The 23,141-nt window shown below is 39.1% G+C and overlaps 1 protein-coding gene across 1 annotated transcript in view; it reads right to left on the bottom strand.

Annotated features, from left to right (window-relative positions):
• Positions 1-13,757: 13,757 nt before the first annotated feature.
• LOC114030004 (cytochrome c oxidase assembly protein COX16 homolog, mitochondrial-like) overlaps positions 13,758-23,141 on the bottom strand; it is a 125,131-nt gene continuing 115,747 nt past the window's right edge. The window contains exon 4 of the mRNA XM_027844662.1: positions 13,758-14,128. Within this exon, the coding sequence (XP_027700463.1) occupies positions 14,012-14,128 (117 nt within the window). The 3' untranslated portion in view covers positions 13,758-14,011. The remainder of the gene's footprint in view (positions 14,129-23,141) is intronic.

Consider the following 23,141-nt stretch of genomic DNA (forward strand, 5'->3'; position numbering starts at 1 on the left):
CCTCTGTATGTTTGTTCCCTTCTTACTCCTTCTGGAAGGTTTTCCCTCATTCCTTCAATCAGGATGAGGAAAGCCTGGATTGTGCTTCTCCATCACGCCCTCACCCCCACCCCCCAGGGTAGTGATAGTCCTGATGTTTCCAGGGGCTTAAGTAGACAAGTGCTGAAGATACTGCTCCCAAGATACTACACAGAAATGGTCTCCAAATGGTCCACTGCACACATAATCACATTTGATCCTCTCTACAACCTTACGAGGTAGGTGCTATTTTTACTTCCATTTTACAAATGAAGAAACTGACGCTCGGTGTGGTTAAGTGACTTGGCAAGAAGCATATGGCTAAGAAATTATCTAAGGTAGGAATTGAACACAGGTCTTCCTGACTCTTAAGTTACCTATCCAGAGCTCCATTTTGACTTTCTACTAACCAGGTACCAAAGAAGTTGTATTAATTCTCTTTTCCCTTTCAAGCGTAAAATTACAGCCCTGAGACATATATCATGGTCAGTGGAAACACACTTCCTATAGGAAAGAGAATCTGTTTCCTACACCTTTCAGTACCACTCAACATGAATCTATATGTGGAGGGCTGCCCCTAAGATGTGTTGAAACTTGGGCAAGTGTGTGTGTGTGTGTGTGTGTGTGTGTGGCCCCCTATATAAACAATTTGATTTTTAAAAAAGTATTACAGGGGCAGCTAGGTGGCGCAGTGGATAGAGCACCAGCCCTGAAGTCAGGAGGACCTGAGTTCAAATCTAACATCAGACCAAACCCTTGACACTTACTAGCTGTGTGACTCTGGGCAAGTCACTTAGCCCCAATTGCTTAAAAAAAAAAAAAAAGTATTACAAAATTCATCGACCCATGTGAGGTGTAATGACTTATCAATAAAGATTTAGAATAATTAACTTATAACATTCACCTTTTCTTAAAAAGTATTTTGAGTTAAAACACTGAAATGTACAGATCTGAAATGACTGTCTAAATTTGGAAGACTATTGTAGTCCACTGGACCACAAGACTATTCCATGCAATACATATGAACACTGACAGTTACACAGTAGAAACTCCCCACTCATCCTCCTGGCTATTTAAACACTATTTTTCAAATATCCCAGGAAAATAGTTTATAACTTCATGGATTTCACTCACTCCTACACTGCCCATAGTGCCCTGGAACGGTACAAATATCCATAACTTCATTTTCAGAAATTGTTCTCAGCACTCAATAGCTGATGCTTGGGAATTACATTATATCAAACAATCCTCCATCACTCCTCAATAATATACATTCCAAGAAAAATGGAAAATATTGCCCCTTTTGCCACAGCATGTGCCAAAGGATAAAACACAGTGAATTAAAACTTTATCACAGATCAGAACTCTGTTTCGGTACATTTCACGTAAAAAAAAACAAAACAAAACAAAACAAATCTCCTTTCATAGAAGACTCTGATAATATTTGTTTTCATGAAGTAGATAATTTTAAAGATAATTTTTTCTATGTCTCACACTAAAGTTTAAAGTGTTATTTTTTAATACTATTTGTTGTGTTGGCAGGACAAATAAGCTATAGGATAGAATACTGATGCTGTCTTTGCAGTTTATTGTGCCCTGTTTTTTGAAACATATACAATAACTATCTTTCTCAAAACTAAAATACTAATTACTTTGTATTAAATGTACAAAAAATTAAAATTATAATATAAGAAAATGAAATCATGTAGAACTTACATTTCAAATGTTTAAAATAAACTTGTAACAATATTTTCATATTAAAAATTATTCTATGCTTTCTTGGGGGGAACTATTGCTTATGACAGTTAAAACATATATGCAAAGATGAAAGGTATAAAATTAAAATATTCTGCTATCTATACAAACTATCCAGCCCATAACATAATGTTATATAACAGAAGACTTTATCTAGGTTGAACTAGTGAGCAGGTGTACTTTTATGGCAACTCTCAATAGACAGATAACGTCATGGAAACAACGAACATGAACTTGGACAGAGTTCGAGAGATAGTGGAGGACAGAAGGGCCTGGTGTGCCATGGTCCGTGGGGTCATGAAGAGTCAGACGTGGCTGAACAACAACAACAACCATTTGCTCCTTCCTTAAACAGGAGAATTTTAAAATTTAAATGTATTACTGCTACATCATAACATCATTACAATATATAAATTTGGAATAGTGGCTAATTTTGTGAATTATTAAGAATTGAAGTAAAGCACCCAGAATTTTCAGGCAGCCAACGTGGGACGTGTTAGAAATTCTGAGAAGCAAGCATAGAACATCAAAAGCAGTGAACTGTTCAGAACATAGAGAGTATGCTATTAATATCAATATTTGAAGATTAATATTCTCACACTACAATGTAATATGTGACATCCCAGCTCCTTTCTCTGCCTCTTTGCACAGGGTGTCCCCCATGCCTGGAATTTTCTCTCCCCTTCCTTCTATCTTGTGAACGCTTACTACCCTTCAAGCCTAACAAATGCTTTCAAGAGTCCTTTCCTGATACCCCCAGGCTTTAGCTTGAAAAGGCCAAGGTCTCCCATTGCATCCTGGGCCATCTCCAGTTATCCTGATCTATGTCTGGCCACTGGACCCAAATGGCTCAGGAGGAGAGAGTGAGGCTGGTGACTTTGCACAGCTCTCCCTCATTTAAATCCAATCCACTTGCATGTCATGGCATCACCTTCCTGATGTCATATTCCTCTTCGAGAACAAAGGATAAATGATTGGCTAACTACATAAATCAAACTAGCTGAACAATTAATTCCTGGAATAATCATTATGTATAAGTCTACCCTAGCTGCTATGACATACATAGGGTTTTGGCACTTTTTTTTTTTAATAATAAAGCATATTCAATCACACTTCTCATTTTAAAGGACAAAACAGCAGTTGTTAGCCTCACTCCAAATGACTTTATTTTGTATGTAGCCTGTATTTACTCATCGGGGAATAAGTGACCTACCCCTGGTAAAACACGAGGACAAGGGCTCTCTATCCAGCACCTAGCATAGTCAGTACTTGACACATAGCAAGCTCTTTAGAACATGTTCATCAATGAAACACTGACGCTACAAAGATAAAGATACAATCCCTGCCCTCATGGAGCTTACACATTATGACTTGTATACAGATAACTCTAATGCAGGGTAGGTTATGATGAGCGCAAGGTCAAAATACAAATCAAGGCGGGGCAGCTAGGTGGCACAGTGAATAGAGCTCTGGCCTTGGAGTCAGGAGGACCTGAGTTCAAATCCAGCCTCAGACACTCAACACTTACTAGCTTTGTGACCCTGGGCAAGTCACTTAACCTGATTGCCTCTCAAAAAAAAAAAAAAAAAAGCTCAAGGAAAATTCATGCAGGAGAGAGAACTTAGAGGTAGGGAAGAGGTGAGCCTAAGCTAAACCCTGTGAGAAAAGAAGGCTTTTGACAAGCCTGAGATGATAGAGTGCATTCTAGGTTTGAGGGATGGACTACACAAACGCACAAGGGCAGGAGACAGCAGACAGTTTGGAGATAGTTCTTAGGCCTCTCTGGCTGGAATAGAATAGTATAAAATTAGTTGTGCAAATGAATAGAGAAGCAATACACAATTTCAAATAAAGTATGGAAGGAAATAACTCCACCAAAGAAAAAAAGAAATAAGCAGTAAAAATTATGAGAGGCAGTTTGGCATTGTAAATAGAGCTGGTTGCCTCTCACATAAGGCTATGTGGCCCTGGGTGAGTCAAAACCTCCGGGTGCTCCAGGTAAGTCTCTAGATCTATAAACTGCAGAGAGATGCAGGCCTGCCTTGGCAGAGGGAAGTTCCTCACCTTAGAGCTCCCTCTGAGAATGAATTCATAGGCTCAGTCTCTAACTTAAAAGTTAATAGTGATTGATACAAAAATATTCACTGACTTATTAGTATTGATTCTTGTCTTAAGTATCATTTAACAAAGTAGCTTAAAAAATTCACATGCTTTGCTAACTACATAAATCAAATTAGCTGCATAATTAATTCCTGAAATAATTATTATGTATAAGTCTACCCCAGTTGCTAGGACATACATAGGGTTTTGAGGTTGTTTTTTTTAAAAATAAAGTATACTTAATCACACTTCTCATTTTAAAAAATTAACATTTTAGTGAGAGCAAAAAGGGTTTTCTACTGTTAATAAATAAAATATTTTAAAATTATAATTTATTTCAACTCAAATCTCCTGTTTGGTGACCTTTTTGTGTCTCATAATGTAACATTATGTTATATTAATAGAACAGTATATATACTAATTACTATTAGTATAGTTAATAATATATAGCTTTGCTATATTAATAATAATATAGCTTTGCTAATAACATTATAGCATTATAAGTATGTTAGTACATTAATTATCTAATATACTAATTAATAGAATAGTATATATATAATCTATAGACTAAATTTTTTACTGAGAGAGGTACATGCTCAAAATAGAATACTGTCTGTCCAAGGGCATAAGTGACTCGTCCACAATCACACAACTAGCACATGTCAGGGCCTAGCCCGCTCTAAACCAACCCATCTCTCAATATCCCCTTCTACTGAGCTGAAATCTACCTCCCTGCAGTACTTCCTTCTTACCTACTTCTAGTCCCCTCTCTCTGAAGCAAAAGAAAATGAAAAGATGTGTTTCCAAAACCAAATTAACTATGTCTTTGGTTTCAAAGATAGTCATTGATAGGCATGTCTAATCTAGGCAGTGCAGTGAAGACATCCCTGGACTTGGGGGACTGGAGGATCTAAATTTGAATCTTGCCTCTATCACTTCCTGGTTGTATGACCCCTTGGCAAATCACTAAATTTCTTCCCGCCTCAGTTTCCTCATTTGTAAAATGGGGATTAATAATAGTATTTAATTTCCCTCCTCTCCCACTTCCCAGGGGAAACTCACCGGTCCTAAATCTTTTCCTGACAAAGGTTTCCTGGGGTAGGCTGTCCCCACATCTTAATAATTTTGTTGTGCTTCTGATGAGCAGAATCCTCCAAAGAGGAGAGGGCCCTGAGGCAAGGCTTGGAGGCAGAAGTCCCACATGCCTGGGTTTAAAGACCATACTGTCTATATATCCCTTATGCTCATTCTTTCTTCTACATCTTTGCTCATGTTGTAGCCATAATTCATTCCTCCCTCCTTTCTGCTAGTCTAAATCCTGGAGCTGGGAATTGCATTAGAAACCATCTATACCCAGAACCCTTTATTTTTACAGATAAGAAAACTGAACCCCAGAGAGTTTAAATGACACATACTGGCTACAAATCATTTAATCTTTCAGTGCCCCAGGCAACTTTCTAATCCTGTAAATTATGGAGGAGTTGCTGGTTTTCATCCGGTGAAGAGTTTCCACATTGAAACTTCCCACACTGATGGGCAAAAAAAGGGGTGGGTGGGTGGGGAGCACCTTAAGGTTTACAAATCATTTTATTCACAAAAGTCCTGTGCAACAGGTGTTACAAACATTATTATCTGAATTTTATAGCTGAGGAAACTGAGAGTCTGAGACTTAAAGTGATTCAACATGCTAGGGTCTGAGTAGGGATTCAAACTTGAGTCTTCTCATTTTAAATCTACCACTGTCCAGTCAGGGGTGGGGAACCTGTGGCCTGGACGCCACATGTGGCCCTCTAGGTCTTCAAGTGAGACCCTTTGACTGAATCCAAACTTCACAGAACAAATCCCCTTAATAAAAGGATTTGTTCTGTAAAACTTGGACTCAGTCAAAAGGCCACACCCAAGGACCTAGAAGGCCACACATGGCCTCAAGGCCACAAGTTCTCTACCCCTGGTCCAGTTATACCACGCTGCCTTTCCAGCATAGAAGGCAGGGAGGTGGAGGACACAAAAGTATTTGGAATTGGGAAGAAAAGAAAGATATGAACGAAAAAACTGGAGAACAACACAAAAATGTAAACACTCAAGTGTCACATGGTATGGATCAGATTATGAGGGTTAGATAGGTATAAAGAAGGGTCAAATTATTGTGGGTTGGAATGGTTGAGGAATAGGATTTAAATCAAACCCTGAAGGATGTATAGAACTTTACTAAGGTAAAATGGAAAGAGCCTTGGACCAGGGGTCATTAGACCCAGGCTTCAATTCCACCAGTGACTAACTGCAACATTGGGCAAGTCACATAACCTCTTTAGGACTCAGTTTCCTCATCTGTAAAATAAGGGGTATTGGCATTACATTGGCTCTAATGAACCTTTTCTGATTATATCTCACCATGCTGCCTTCATAAATGTGAATAATTATTGCTTGACTTGATAATCCCCCTCAAATACGTAAAGTAGCTTTTCAAGTTGGTAATAGAGTTGGGGTTGCAGCTGAGTGCTGCAGAATAGTCAGTCCCAAGAGCAACGCTCCCTTCTGTGAGTCATGACATGTGTACAGGAAGAGAATACCGCAGTCTTATAGACAGGTTCAAAAAATCAATGGGCTGCTGACATTTCCTAACAGTCTGGTCATCACCCCTTTTCACACAGCTTATCATAGCCTGGTGACATGTGAGTCCTTAATCTGACAGCCATGAAGTACAGTAATTTGACAGTATCAGTGCCTTTATCAGGGTTTTTTTTTAATCTTATTTTTTATTGATATCTTTTGTTTTACATAACCTTCATTTTTTACTATATCCCACTTTCTTCCACTACACAATGAGGCAACCTCTGTAAAAAAAAATAAAATAAAAAAATTTTTAAAAAGATTTAAAAAATCAGTTCAGCAGAACCAACAGATCAACAGTGTTTGATAACATTTATAATATTCCATACCTGTAGTCCCCCACTTCTGCAAAGAAAGGAGATAAGTTGCATTTTTGTCCATTCTTTTCCAGGGCCGATTTAGGCTATAACTACTGTTTTGTTGCTATGTTCTCTTCGTTGCTATACTTGTATGTATTGTTTTCCTTATTCTGCTTACTTCACTTATATCAGTTCACACGTCTTTCCATGCTTCTTTGAATTCTTCATGTTTGTGATTTCCTGGGGCACAGTATCATGGCACATTCACATACGACAATTTGCTCAGCCATTCCCCAGTGGATGGTTTGCAACCCTGGTATCATTCTCAACTCCCCACTCTCATTCAGCTGAATTCGACAATCTGTTGCCAAATCTTGCCATTTCTGTTTCCACACCTCTCGCTTCTACCAACTTCTCTCCACTCTTATAACCACCACGCTAGTAACCTCTGAGTGCCTCTCTCTAAGTAACTCTCTAAGGTAGAGGTTCTTAACCTTTTTTGTGTTGTGGGCCTGTTGGGCAGTCTGATGAAGTTTATGGATCCCTTCTCAGAATGTTTCAAATGCATAAAATAAAATTCAGAGGATTACAAATGAAAGAGAAACCAATTAGATTGAAATGCATATACTGAAACAATTACATTGAAATGATAACTGCAGTTATCAAATTAAAAAAAAAAAACAAAAATAAGTTCACAGATCCAAGGTTTAAGAATCCCAGCATCTAAGATTATAAGCTACAGCAGAGTTGCTGGTCTGTATTGACGGAGTGAGCCTCCATAATGGGCATTCCCACAGGTTCAGACCACAGAAGAAAAGAGAGATCAAACAGTATCTCACACTGGGTTTGGAGTCAGAAGACATGAGTTCAAATACTGATTCTTCTCCTTGCAACCAGCATGATTTGGGGGTCCACTTTACTTGTCCCTCTAACTTTTTGTTAACCTCATCAGCTCCCACGGGTTTAACTACCATTTCTATGTAGATGACATACACGACACACAAAAACTATGCGTTTGTGTATATATGTAATATCTGCTAGTTAGCTGGCTATGACTCAAGTCCAAATCCCTCCTGTGAGCTTTAGTCCACTATAACTAATTGCCTCTTGGACATTTCAAACTGGATGTCCCAGAGACATCTCAAACTCAACATGTCCATATTTTCCCCTCCCAACCACTCCCCTCTTCCAACCTCTATTTCTGTCAAAGTCCATTAAGCCATGCTTCCAGTCTCCCAAGTTGTAACCTAGGCATTATTATTGGCTCCTCAACCCCACATATTCAATCAGTTGCCAAATCTTGCTGTTTTTATTTTCATAAAATCTCCTGTATTTGATCCATTCTATCAAGCCCCCACCTAAGTTCAGGCCCTCATTACCTCTCACCTAGGTTATTCCAAAAGCCCCCTAATGGGTCTGCAAGACTCTTACCACTGTAGTCCATCTTTCACACTGCTGCCAAAATAATAATTTTCTGTCTCTCTCTTTTCTGAATATGGAGCAAATTTATAGGGAGAAATTCTACAGATTAGAATGTCAAAAATAAACAAGAGGAAATTAGCTTTTCAGTTGGGAGCAAGATAAAATCTAAACTCAAATCAAGAGAAAACCATCTCACCAAAGATCACTCTCAGCAGTTTCCAGAGTTCAAGGAACAGGGCAAGGTCAGTTTCCCAAAAATGTCTTGTGCTCTGAGACATCCGATCGACTACTCAAGAGCTCCCACCTATCTCTCTCTGGCTCAATTCTCTTAAAGTCCTCTTTGAAATGTCTCTGCAACCAACTAAAGGGAAAGGACTCTCCCTCCCCTATCTCCTCTAGGTGGGAGTGGGTGTTACATTGGCATTACCTGCTTCTATATCTGCCTGGTCTCTGACTCACAATGCTTCACCATCACCATTTTCCACCTTGTTATGATATCACTGCTGCTACTACTCCTGTTCTCTCGTCTTGACAGATGACAGCTCATTTTATCTAATTCCAGACCCATCCAACCATACTTCTTCACCCTAATCTCTTTCTGCTCTGCCACCACCTATGTACCACCATCCCCCATCAGCTTTCTAACTCTTGCTTTGAGAACTATAATCAAATCACCAAATAATTTTCTCTTAAGCTTATATCTTATCCTGTGACATTTACTCAATTATGTCTAGTGGCTTCCAATTGCCCCTATGATAAAATATAAATTCTTCTGTTTAACTTTTAAAGCCCTACACAACCTGGCCCCAAACAATCCTTCCAGCCTCACTGGACATTACTCCCCCTCTGGTATTATGCAGTCCAGCCAAATTGGCCTTCCATAGTTCCTCTCACAGGGCATCTTCCATCTCTGTGACTTTTCACTGGCAAATCACAGATGTGATTCCACGTGCTTGGAATGCACACCTTCCTTACCCTCTTCCTTAGAGAGTGTCTCTCTTCCTTTAAGGGGCAACTCAAACACCATCTTTTAGTGGTCTTTCTCAATTCCTCCCACCCCCCAACTGCTAGTGTCGTTCCTTCCAAATTCCCTTATATTCAATTACTTTGTATATATTTGTATTTAGGGGCAGCTAGGTGGCGTAGTGGATAGAGCACCAGCCCTGAAATCAGGAGGACCTGAGTTCAAATCCGACCTCAGACCAAACACGTGACGCTAGCTGTGTGACCCTGGGCAAGTCACTTAACCCCAATTGCCAAAAATAAATAAATAAATTTGTATTTATTCATCTTCAATTTATGCTATATATATTTATATATGTACTTGTCTGTCCCATTAGAATGTAAGCTCCTTTGGAGTAGGGGTTGATTCATTCTTTGTACTTGTATTTCCAACACCTATCAGAGTGCCTGACACACAGTAGGCCTTTAATACATACGCATTGATTGACTGAGTCATTTGGTCCCAGAGCTCAGATTCTTCATCAGTAAAGGGAGGGGGCTGGACATGTCGTTCAGTCGTGTCCAACTCTTCGTGACCCCATTTGGGACTTTCTTGGCAAAGATACTGGGGTGGTTTGCCATTTCCTTCTCCTCTCATTTGACAGATGAGGAAACTGAGGTAAACAAGATTAAGTGACTTGCCCAGGGCCACACAGCTAGTAAGTGTCTCAGGCCAGATTTGAACTCAGGTCCTTCTGACTTCAGGCCTGGCGCTCCATCCACTGTACCACCCCTAGATGATCTCTAAAGTTCTTACCAGTTCTAAACCTATGTCTCCTTTAAATCCTCAAGTGTCCTTTCATTCTTCATCCCTTAGACGGCTCTACCTGGATTCAAGTCTATTTATAATTTAAAAGAAAAAGAAAGTGTACATTAAGGGGAGGGGCAAACAGTGAGGGAGCATTATTTCATTATTTTACTGTCAAAGGTTTGATCATTTCTTAGCTTTGGAAAGGAACTGAAAGAGGCTTTAAAGAGGACAGTACGGACAGGCACTGTTTGCTCTATGAAGGAAATTTCCTTGGAAGTTGTCTAAAATAAACATTTGCTCTAGGCCTGAACTCAGCGACCCAGCAGCCTAGAAGCTGGAAAGGAAGCTATTTCTTTACTTTATAGACCTGGATTTGTCAGTCTGAGCTGGAACCAGTAGTTAAAAGGCTCCAAAGATCTAGACATACCCTAGGGGTATAAACTTGGTTGCCTGGGCAGAGTATAACTCCCTTTCTAAAAGACGGTGCCTGGAGGCAGAGACTATCTCCTCCCTCAGGAGGAGTAGAACCTGTAGAAGAGACTACCTTTCTGCAAAGTTGAAAGATGGAATGGATTTATGAATAATTCACAATAACTGGGGCCCTATGCTGTAACCCAATGGTTAAATCGGTCTACAAACACACCATCAGAGGGTAAACATTACTAGTACGTAATTCAGTCTCCTTTAATTATGTAACGAGTAGGAAGCTGGAAATCTAGTGAAGTTCCTAGTAAAGTGAAAAAAATCATCTTATACCTTGGAGGTTATGTTTGCTGCAGGTAAGACTACAGTGGGGGTGCAGCTACATCTTACAATGTGAATTTATGGCTATGATATAGAGAGAAAGAGATGACCTATTTTCATGTAATAATAATATTCATATCCAGTGCTTGAAGAAGGAAAAAAGAGGAGCAGTTTGAGTAACAGAAGCCATGCCTACTTTTAGTCAAATAGAATATAAGTTCCTAGCGGGTAATGTTTTTCATTTTTGCCTCTGAATCTCCAGTTCCTAGCCCAGTAACTTCCACACAGTACTTTAATATGTGTATACCTTTAACATATGTATGTTGAACTTAATATAAGCCTTTTAATATATACATGTTGCATTGAACCACCGTTGGCCCTCACCATGAAGGTCTACCCCAATGAGGGCCTATTCTCCCCAACTCCTCCCAGGGACCCTGATCACTACTACTAGGAAATCAAAGCATTTCAGGGCAGGCAACCTTTAAGAAATCAGTTGCCTTGTAGCTGATCTCAGTTCTTGATAAGAACAAAGAGAGTAACAGGAACTTATTAGGAATACAGTGACAGTTTTCTAATTCTTTTAAGTATCAAAATAACTTCCGCCCTTTCCAACAATTAAGAGATATATTTATATAAGCACGTGTTTTCAAAAAACACAAAAAGCCCTGAGGAAGATATAGGCCATCTGAAATTCACACAGAAGTATAAAAGACTTTCATATCCTAAATCGAAGGTTTAACCACAGTGCTTTGGATAAACAGGTTTAATATTTGTTGAACTGAATAATGAAGGCAGGAGATGGAATCTTGTGAAAAAGAGAGAAGAATGCTTTGGCTTGAACTAGATTATCGGAAGGAGGAAGTAATGTGTAATAAACCTAGAGCCTGGTTGTGAAGTCCCTCTCGCTTATACTCAGTCTTTCCCAAGCTAATGGCTACTTTCCTACTACCTACAAAAAATGCCCATGTCTCTCTCATCCTCACAAACAAAAACAAAAAACCCAAAACTCACTTGATCCATCCACCCCTGCTAGCTATTGTCTAATAACTCTGCTCCCTTTCATGACTAAACTCCTTCGAGAAAGCCACCCATAAATGGTGCCCCTACTTGTCTTCCTGTCATTCTCTCCTTAATTCTCTGCAGTCTGGCTTCTGAACTCACCATTTTTCTCAATCTTCATCCTTCTTGACCTTTTTTGTAGCTTTAACAATGTTGATCAACCTCTTCTCCTTGATATTCTCTTCTCTCTAGATTTTTGTGATGCTGCTCTCTCTCTCTCTCTGTCTCTCTCTCTGTCTCTCTCTTTCTCTCTGCTATGCTCCTACCTGTCTGACCAATCCTCATTTCCTTTGCTGGATCTTCATCAAAGTCATGCCTAATTAACTGTGAAGGTGCTCCTACATCTGGGAAGCCTTGAGCTCTGTACAATCTCTAGTACTAAGTGATTAGCTCTGAAAAGTCCCTCTCTCTCCCTATTAAAAGAAAGTACTCAAAAACAAAGCAAAACAAAAAACAACTCTGGGTGCCCCACAAGGCTCAGGCTGGGTTCTCTTCTCCCTCTATGCTATTTTCATCTGCTCTCACAATTACCATCTCTATGTAGATAATTCTCAGCTCTGTCTCACTCTCTATTTGTCTAATCTCTATCTTGAATTCCATTCTCTCCTCTCCAACTGTCTATTAAACATCTTGAACTGGATATACTATAGACATCTTAAACTCAACAGGTCCAAGATTGAACTAATTATCTTTTCCCAAAAAAAACTTCCCCCTTCCAAACTTCCCCATGACTACTGAAGACACCAACAATCGTCACAGTCATATAGGATATAAACCTTTCTCATTTCTCACACTAGTGGCTACTCAGTTGCCAAGTCTTGCATATCCCGCTTCCCAACTCTGACACTGCCACCATCTTGGTGCAGGTAATCATCCCCCCATGCTGAGACTCCTGCAATAGCCTGCTGGTTGGTCTCCTTGCCTCAAGTTTATTCCCACTCCAATCCAGCCACTCAGCTGTCAAACTGATCTTCCCAAAACCCAAGTCTAACCACCTTGTGTCATCCAATAAATTCCTATGGCTCTCTATTACCTCTGTCTGGTTTTTTAAAGCCTTCCTAACCTGGCTCCTTTCTACCTTTCCAGGCTTCTTATACCTGACCCCCCTCATGTACCCTATGATCCAGTGACACAGGCCTCCTCGCTGTGCCTCACACATGACATCTTGTGGCATGTTCATTGGCTGTTCTCCATGCCTGGAACTCTCTCCTTCCACATCGCCACCTTCTGCCTTCCTTCAAGTGTCAGCTAAAGCCTTATCTTCTACAAGAAGACTTTCCCAGTCCTCCCTCTGACAATTCCCTCTGAGATTATGACCAATGTATCCCACATGCATCTTGTTTGTGTATTTTTTAGCATGTTGTCTTCTCCATTAGACTGTGAGATCCTTCAGAGCAGAGACTGTTTGTTGCCTTTCTTTGTATTCCCAAGCTTAGTATAGAGCCTGGCACATGGTAGGCACTTAACAAATGCTTGTTGACTTGACATTGAATGCCAAAAAGAGGACTTCATATTTGATTCCAGAGGCAATAGATCTTAAATACATCTTAAAACCAAATACCCATATTTAAATTTCTGTGGATGCTCATTTCATCCCTATTAGCAAAAAGCTTAGAGAGATTTGCTAATGACTTTAAAGCTTTTCTAAAGTTGCTTCTTAGTTCTAAATATTAAACTAAGAAGCTCTACAGAGAAATGTGTAGCCTGAAATAGTCTGTAGATCAAGTACTCACAGAGATTGATGGCATTTAAATGATTGCCATTAAATAATCACTTACTGACATTGCTGTAATTGATAAATAAGTCAAGCTCTAAAAAGAAAGCAAAAACTTTAAAAAAAAAAGTTTTCAGAATACAGATTAGTTGTGTCTTCCTGGTTTCTGTAGTTTCTGTTAGTACCCAGAATATTCTCATTATGAAGCAATCTGAGGTGTCAAAATATTGTCCCAGCAACTCGTAAGGGGAAAAAAGGAGAAAGAGCCAAAAAGTCCACATTCTTCTCAATGAAGTAGACTTATTTTTATTGAAAAGTGCCCATTCAGTGCAATTACTTCCATTTGCAAATCGGTCAGATGGAAAGTACAAAGAGCTCTACTATTTGATTTTTTTTTAGACATGTTTGCCTTTCAACTATCCATGTGTTGGCTTATTCCGGCATGTAATACTTGCTTCCTTAGACATAGGAGCAAGCAAGGATAGCCAGGTAATGACATTTTGATTCAAAAAAGAGCAACCTGAGTCAGCACACTCAGGCTTTCTTGGACTTAAGAGTTTGTGGGTCTCGTCCTTGGAGAAGGTCGGGATCTTCCCATGGTCGAGGTCCTCGGACGTTCTTCCAGTCATCAAAGGTCGAATCTTTTATTTTCTGCAAGAAAACAAAAATCAGAATATGCATATTAGTTCAGGAACTCAATGAACTAGAAGCATAGACTACTAAGGCTCCTGTGGTATTATAAACTATTAAGAAATAATACTATGACAGGTTCCATGCCCTTGGTCTCACTTGAATCAGACCTAATCACTCTTACATGAATAGATGACTAAGTCAATTTCAGGAAGACTTCGTGATTCCCTAAAACTCAGAGACTTAGTCTTGTTTATGGTGACCAAACTGAAGATAGAAATGTTTTTATTTAACACAATTAAGAGGGCTCACCTTTGACAAAATTGAAAGGAGAGTAATTAAAAAGCAAGCTAACTTAATATTATTATTTTCTGGTAAACTAAAAAACAAAACAAAACACTAAGCTTAAACCTTGTACCTTGGTTTTAGTTTGCTGTAGGATTCTTTTGTTTTAGAATTTCTACAAATTTAAGTGGAAATTGCTTGGGTCATGGAGAACTCCAATTACCTAGGGAAACTTGGGCCCTCTGGACCTCTCCTTCAAGCAGAAATGGTTGTTTAGCTAACACATAGAGTTTTTCTTCCACAACAGTTTTCAAAGGTAAGTTTCTCATATATGTTAAAGGTCAATGTTGTCTCAAGAAACAAAAGCAGCCACCATGTGGCTTTCAATTAACCAGCAATAGGTCAGTTAGTACGTTAAGTCAGGGATGCTTGTTCTACATGGAAAGATATGACAGTGTTCCAGCAGAATAACAAAAATTTTTAGCATTTTTTACATCTGGACCTAATCCATATTAGAGTTTGAACCACCCTATCTTTTTCTTTGTTCTAAGTGGCTGACCAGCACAGGGCTTGAGGTGAAGGAAAAAAAAGTATGATGTTTCTTCCCTTCTCCTTTCTTCCTTCTGAACCAAGCATGATTGATCATCTACCTGTCCATAACTTGCCTCTTTAGTTTTCATGGTAGAATGAAGTAAGAGGAAGAAAAAATGGAACAGAAATAGGATAAGGTATTTGACAGTGGGTACAAGTGGACCCACTGAGAAGTAGGAGAAGAGAATTAATGTTACCAAAAAATCTGAGTTTAGTCCCAGCTCTGTAACTCTGAGTAAGTTAGAAATCACATAATGAATAGAGCTCTGGTCTTCGCTGTGTGATTCTGGGCAAGTCACTTAACCTCTGCCTCAATTTCCTCTTTTGCAGAATGAGGATAATAATAGCACCTACCTCCCAGGTTGTTTTGAAGATAAAAATGAGATATTTGTAATGTGCTTTTCAAATCTTAAAGCTATTATATAAATACATATACACATGTATTAAGCTAAATATAAATACTAGCTTTTATTTAATGAGATTCTCTTCAGAGGTAAAAAAGGACTTTAGAGGCCCTCTTGTCCATTTCCTCACCCCTCTACAACATCCTTGAGAGTTGGTATCCAGCCTGTGCTAGAACACTTCTGATACTGGAGAACTCACTACCTCATGAGACAATGCATTCCATTCTGGGACAGTAAAAGATCTTTCTTATCTTGAACTGAAATCTACTTACCCACAACTTGCCAAGTTTTGTTCTGTGGAGCTACATAGAATAAACTAAATACCTCTTCAAGATGATAGCATTTCAAATATTTTAAGATAACCATCATATCGCCCTAAGTATTATCTCCTCTACAGTAAATATCCTCAGTTCTTTCAACATCCCTCTTAACCTCTCTGGGTTTCAGTCTCCCCACCTGGGTCGGGATTGGCCTCATTTTTTCATTCTTATTTTTAAGCCAATTTCATTTCCAAATATATCCTTTCCCCCTCTCCCCTACCCAAAGAGCAATCGCTTGTAACAAATGACGGACAAATACTTTCTAAGGCCCTTCCCAGCCTGAAGATTCCACAGTTTCTTTCTCCGGTGCCTGACTCCTTGACAGATGGCTGTCCTAGAACTCGTGTTGTAGCTGCCCATCGGCATGTAATAAGGTACCTGACCAGAAGATGATGAAACAGCAAGTACCACCGTTCTCCAGGATTACACAGTTTGTACAGGGTCATCGTCAAGATCAAATGTGACAAGGTGTGCAAAGAGAAAGCCATAAAGCATTGTTTCACTAATGATAATAATTCCATCACTGCTTTGTCTTGCCTGACTGGGAGATAGATCTGTTGTTACACATGGTGGATAACTATAATGCCACTGATTCACACTGACAGTTCAAGAGGAAATTATTTCAGGCACACTTATTGAATCCCTACATGGAGAGGAATTTCATGTTCTTATATCACAGATAAACAAGGGAAGATGGTTGCCTGGTGATCTGAGGAAACAGGAACTGTCATGATTCTTTGGTGAGATCAACTATAAGAATGAGAGAAGAAACTCAGTAAGGGCTCCCCCACCAAAAAAACAAAACAAAACAAAACAAAAAACAACCCCGAGCAAATACCTATGAGTACTGTTTATAGTTAACTATGATTTATTGCTTCAGTTCTACCCAATGGTAACTGCTACATAACAACATAATTACCATTGTATACAGAACATCGTAAATAAAAAGCCAGAAAAAAAATTAAAAGATATTTATTTCTGTATTTATTTATTTATTTCAAGTAGGTTATTTTATTGCGCAAAGGGGATGGATTAGTATCCAGCTAAGTTACATAAATAAGACCTTTCCCCCAAACATGACTTTCTCTGATGCATGTGCTTGGGCTGTGCTCTGTTTAGGCTCGTCTCCCTTCCATACCAAGCTGTCACTAGTACAGTAGTTCTATTAAATAGAACTACATGTATGTGCTATATCTGATTTTCAAAATAACTACCTGAGATGTATCAGATAGGGGGAAAATGCAAAAGACAACAGCAAAAGCTCTAAATTGTTCTGCTGACTTTATGAGACTTCCTGACATCATCAATAAAACTGGCCCCTAGAAGCTAAGTAAATCTGGCTACCCTGGGAGGCATGGTGGGAAAAGTGCAGCATTGAGCATCAGGCTCTGCTATTAATTAACTTAATGCCTTGGGCACAACTTCTCTGGGCTTCGGTTTCCTCAGGTGTAAGAGCAAGGGGTTTGGACCAGAAGAGCTCTAAAGTCTCTTTCAAAATGATGATTCTAAATGTTACGATCCCTATGAACACAAGGATTGAAATGTTAATCATTCCTGTCTTCAACATTTTAGAAACAGAGTGGAAGTATTTTAAGAATCCCTGAGAAATAAACCATTAAACCTGGTGAGTTATCTCATATTTACGCAGTTGTCATTTAGGAAAGGAAGGTTGCTGGTAATTAATAGTATGTAAAGCTTCCATGCTACTTGCACACCTGGAAAACACTGATATGATTACTCATAATTCTTTTTAAAATAATTTTTTTGTTGATCTTCTGTTTTCAACCTCACCAAGACTTCCTACTGAAACCTTCCTTCCACCCCATCCTGAAGAGCCATTCCTTATAATAAAGAATTTTTTGAAGGGGCAGAAAGTTCAGCCACACAAATCAGCAAATCAAAAAAGTCTGACGTTACGGTCTGCATTTCCCACCTCAACAAAGGAGAGAGAAGTATCTTTTCCTGCCATCTCTTCTCTGAGGACAAGATTGGTCATTATGATTTGATGCTCCCAGTTTCAATTGCTTTGTTGTTCTTTCCGTTTACATTGCTGAGGTCATCGTGAGCATTATTTTCCTGGTCCTGCTTACTACACATCCCATCGGTTCATATAAATCTTCTCATGCCTTTCAGTATTCATCGCATTCATAATTTCTTAGAGCACAATAACATTATGCTTACATTCACGTACCACAACTTATTTATCCATTCACTAACTGATGGGCATGTACTTTGTTTCTAGTTATTTGCTACCACCAAAAAAGTTGCCCAATTATTTTAGTACATATGGGAACTTGCTTTTCACCACTTTTCACTTTCTTTTTACTTCCTTGGGGTTGTGAAGAATATTAAATGCCAGAGGGTTTTGAATTTTATCCTCAGGTTGTTTGCCTAGCAGTGGAATCTCTGGGTCCTTTCTTCACATAATTCCTAATTGCTTTCCAGACTGGTCAGACCAATTCACAGTTCCACCCACAATGCATCAGTGTTTCTACAATCCCTCTAATACCATTACCATCTTTTGTCATCCTTGCCAATTTGAAGAACATAATGGAGAAACATGGATTAGATGATAATATAATCAGATGGATTTAGAATTGGCTGGATGACTAGACTCAAAAAATAATTATTAATGCTCTGGTATCAATGTGACAAAGGGTCTCTAGCAGAATATCCCAAGTAGCTGTACTTGGCCCCATGCTAACATTTTTATTAATGGATTATATAAAAGCATAGCTAGGAGGGACACTAATATAATGGAAGACTGTCAGGATACAAAAGGATCCTCACAGGTTCTTAGAGCACTGAGCTGAATCTAATAAGATTAAATTCTTAACACTTGGTGACCAAAAAAACCTAAACTCCACAAACATAGGACAGTGGAGGGCTGGATGGCTAGCAGTTATTCTGAAAAGGACCTGGAGGTTTTAGTGGACTGCAGTCCAGTACAAATCAGCAACATAATGCGATAGTCAGAAAGAAAAAAAAAGCTAATGCAATCCTGGGCTGCATTAGGAAGGAAGTGCTTCCAACGAGGAGGTGATAATCCCCTTGTACTCTGCCTTGTCAGACCTCATAGAAAATGTCATGTTCAGTTCTGGGCACCATGGTTAAGAAGGACACTGATAAACTGGAGACTGTCCAGAGGAAGGCAACCAGCATGGTAAGTCGTTTTGAGCTCATGGCATATGACGACTGGCTAAAGGAACTAGGCAGCTTTAACTTGGAGAAAAGAAGACTCTGAGAGGGCATGAGAGTGGCATTCAAGGATTTTAAGGGATATCATTTGGAGCAGAGATTAGGCTTATTCTGTTTGTTCTTCTGGCAGAACCAGGAGCAAGGAGTGGAAGAAACAAAATGGCTAATTTAGGTTTAATGTCAGGAAAAACTTCCTCCCAATCAGATCTGTCCAGAGGTGGAATGTCTTATCTTAAGTGTTGGTGGATTCCTCTTTGAAGGTCTACTTAAGTAGAGGGTGGACAACCACTTAGCAGTTATGTTCTGGTGGGCATCTCTTTGAGGATGAGTTGGCCTAAATGGCTGCTGAGATCCCTCTCACCTCCCAAATTTTCTGAGTCTGTGATTCTCATTAAGCTGAACTTTCCATCAGAAGGTATATGAAATAACAGGAAAAGGAAAATAACAAAGAAAGTTTAGTCACCATCAACAGCCAGAGCCAGAAAGACATACCTGACTCAAAATGGGAGACAACCATGAAAAAAGCTTGGTGCCTTACAGAATGAAACTATTAGAACCTGTTGTTAAAGCTGTTGGCCAGAAAAATCACTAGCAATCCTAACAAATGCTTTCAAAGCACAGTAATTAAGGTTAAATATATCACTTTAACAAAATATATATAATGTGTATATATGTATGTATGCATGTATGTATGTATGTATATATGTATGTATAAAGGCAGTAATGATCATATTTTTGGTGCTTCAAACTGCCTGGAAAATAATAACTTGAACTTGTTTTTTCTAAGGGGTCCAAAGTGCTTTATATATATTATCTTAGGGAAGAGATTATTTCTTTCACTTAGATATAGAAACTGAGGTGCTGAAAGGTTAAACAATTGGTAATTGACTATAAATTTACTAGATTAAATTCCTTCAAAGTAGAGGCCATGGAGTATCTAAACTTTGTATCTTCTCTCCAGTGCCTAGCACAATATTCTGCCCACAGTTAGTATTCAATAATGTTTCCTATATAGTAATGTAAATGAAGCAGTTCAAATTTCTAAATCTATGGATTTACATTAATACCAAGTTAAGTTTTTTTATTTCACTTGTGTTGGTTCCGTATCCTTGATGTCTAAGATTTCTTCCCCCCCTCTCCTATCTACAGAACCTAGAAAAATGCTTTGCAGGTAGTGGTCACTCAAATGACGCTAAGTGACAAGAGTGATTAGATGCAATAATGTAAAAATTCCTCCCTTATTATAAAAAATTATAAAGAAAGAATATCAATAATTAATGTATTCTTGATATTTAAAGGACTTTAAAGTATAAAAGATATACTGAGAAACTTTTACTTAAACAGAGGACTATCACTCACCATTTGAGTTATTTGAGTTTCCTCAGACTTTTTCAATTTATCTTTCTCCCATGGGTGCAGCCTAGAAAAGGCTCTGGTCAAACAGGCATGGGAGAGTAATTCCAGGCTGATACCAGCAAGGAAAGAACCACACAAAAGCCACCTTTGTGCAGGGAGGCTTAGAATCATTTCCCAAATTACACCAAAAAAAGAAAAACTCCCTTACAACTCATACAAGCAAATGGAAAGTACAAATATTTTATCCATATTCCTGCCCTTTCCTTCCCAGATTAGTTACATTAATATTTAACAGTTTTTGGTTGGGATCTTTTCTGACAGCAAATACAGATCACCAGGTAGAATAAAGGTAACCACAGGCTGCTAATGTGCTCTCTGCTTTATCACTTGCTCAAGCACCATTACTGATGGTCAGAAGTAGGAGAGAAGAGTACCAATAACTGTTGTCTTAAAGGAGGGGTTCTTAATCTGGAATCCATGAATTTATTTTTAAAAATATGTTGATGGCTGTATTGTAATACCATTGGTTTCTTTTGTAATTCTATTTTTTTTTTTAATTTTATTCATTTAAAAGCATTATTTTGAAAAGGGATCCATGGGTTTCACCATACTGGTTGCCAAAGTGTTATATGATAACCAAAGATTAAGAACTCTTTCCTTAAGATTATTTTAAGAGACCCTTCTTTCCCGATAAAAGGGATCAGGAGATGGTATTGATAGTAGCCAGGAGATGGCAGAGGGAAAGCAGTGACTTGTTTGAACTCTCCCCCCAAACCCCTCCAAATACCTATAAAAAATGGCTCTAGACGAATTCTAAAGCAGCAAAACCCACAAAAAGACAGAGTGAAACAAATTTCCAGCCCAAGACAGCCTAGATGGTTGATCAGAAAGGTGTATCGCACCGGGCGGGGAGAGGAGCACAGTTTGGCGTGGGCGCGCAGGCCGCAGCAACCCTGGAGCAGGCCTCAGAGGACTGAATCACGGGCAGCTGTGGTGGTTTCCAGAGTTCTCAACCCATGAACGCCAAAGACAACTTAGAAGGTCAGTGGGAAAAGTCAGTGACTGCGGTGAGAGAAGGAGCTAGGTCTCAGCCACCCCCAGGGCTATGACTGTTTCCTGACCTTCCGGCCCACAGACTGAGGAATCAAGTGGCTGATCAGAGGGGAATTGCAGGGATCTCTTTGCCAGTGCTGAGGCAGGAATCTCTTGCTTTACCAGTGCTTGGATCTGGGTCACAGTTCTGAGGGGCGGTCCTGGGGCAAGGAGGAATGCTGGTGTGATGAAGCTTGTTGTGGCTGGTGGAGAGAAAACACCTTGCACCCCTTACCATAGCACCTTGAAAGAACTGAAAATTTTCAGGTCCCTAGAAGTATCTCTGAAAACAGCTGTATAAACCCCCAAAGCTTGGGACAGTACATCCTCCACATTGGAAACAGACTTTTACCTTAACAAAGAGTTTAAAACTCAAGTAATTGGCCAGGATCATGAGTAAGCAGCGCAAAAAGAATCAGACTATATTATCTTACTTTGGTGACAAAGAAGATCAAAACATACAACCAGAAAAAGACAACGAAGTCAAAGCTCCTACATCCAAAGCCCCCAAGAAGAATATGAATCAGTCCCAGGCCTTGGAAGAGCTCAAAAGGGATTTTGAGAAGCAAGTAAGAGAAGTAGAGGAAAAACTGAGAGTTTTGCAAGAAAATCATGAAAAACAAGTCAACAGCTTGCTAAAGGAGACCCAAAAAAATACTGAAGAAAATAAAACCTTAAAAAATAGCTGAACCCAAACGGCAAAAGAGGTCTAAAAAGCCAATGAGGAGATGAATGCCCTAAAAAGCAAAATTGGCCAAATGGAAAAGGAAGTCCAAAAGATTACTGAAGAAAATACTTCCTTAAAAATTAGAATGGAGCAATTGGAAGCTAGTGACTTCATGAGAAATCAAGACACTGTAAAACAAATCCAAAAGAATGACAGTAGCCAGGAAACAGGGAAGGTGACAGGAAAGGATAAGTCCCACAGGAAAGAAGTTGGGAAATGAGAGAAATGGAAGTGGCCAGATGAAACCTGAGACTCTCACCATATCTTTGCTGCTATAGAAAAATCCTTGTTCTGTTTTTGTCCACAAGTTCTCATAATCTGAGCACAACAAAATTAGTTTAATGTTAAGCACAATTCATTCCATTTAAGTTTTACTCTAAGGTCTCATCATGGCATGGAGGTGAACTTGGGTTCCTGAAGGCTATACCAGTGGAGTGCCCGCCTAAGCAGGCTCTATCAAGCTTGGAAGGATTTCAGTATAGGCCTAGTGACTAACTGTATATCAGTCCATGGACTGACCAGTCTAATCACAGGAGGCTCATCACCAGGATGGCTTTAGGCTGACGTATTATTGGCCAGAACAACTCTTGAATTAATCAACAAGCATTCATTAAGGCACCACGCTAGCTGCTGGGGATATAAATCCTAAGGATGAAACAATCCCCTTTCTCCAACAGAGGCTTACATTTCCAAGTCCATGACAATTAAATCATCCTATCTTGATACCAATAGTATTCTCCTAGTGATGCTGAATGGTCATAAATCTTAGAATGCCACAATCTATGAAGAATCAAAGTTGTAGGTGACCTAAAGGGAAAATGGAGACAGTTTGGTGGGCACAAGTGGGAATGCAATATATCTCCAATTACAGCCCCCACACAAGAAATAAATAAGGAATATTATTAAGTAAATGTATGATCAGAAGAGAGAAGGGCCAGTTGTAGTCAGAGGAAGGGATAAAAGATGAATAATCAGTGTGTTTCACTAATATCCATGTTATGTAAAAAGACCTAGAAGAAGGCCTCTGGCATGATGGGTAAATTGTCTGTGGAAGGTGTATA

This window comes from Vombatus ursinus, unplaced genomic scaffold, assembly GCF_900497805.2.
Source record: "Vombatus ursinus unplaced genomic scaffold, bare-nosed wombat genome assembly UNPS02014945.1, whole genome shotgun sequence".
Lineage (NCBI taxonomy): Eukaryota > Metazoa > Chordata > Mammalia > Diprotodontia > Vombatidae > Vombatus > Vombatus ursinus.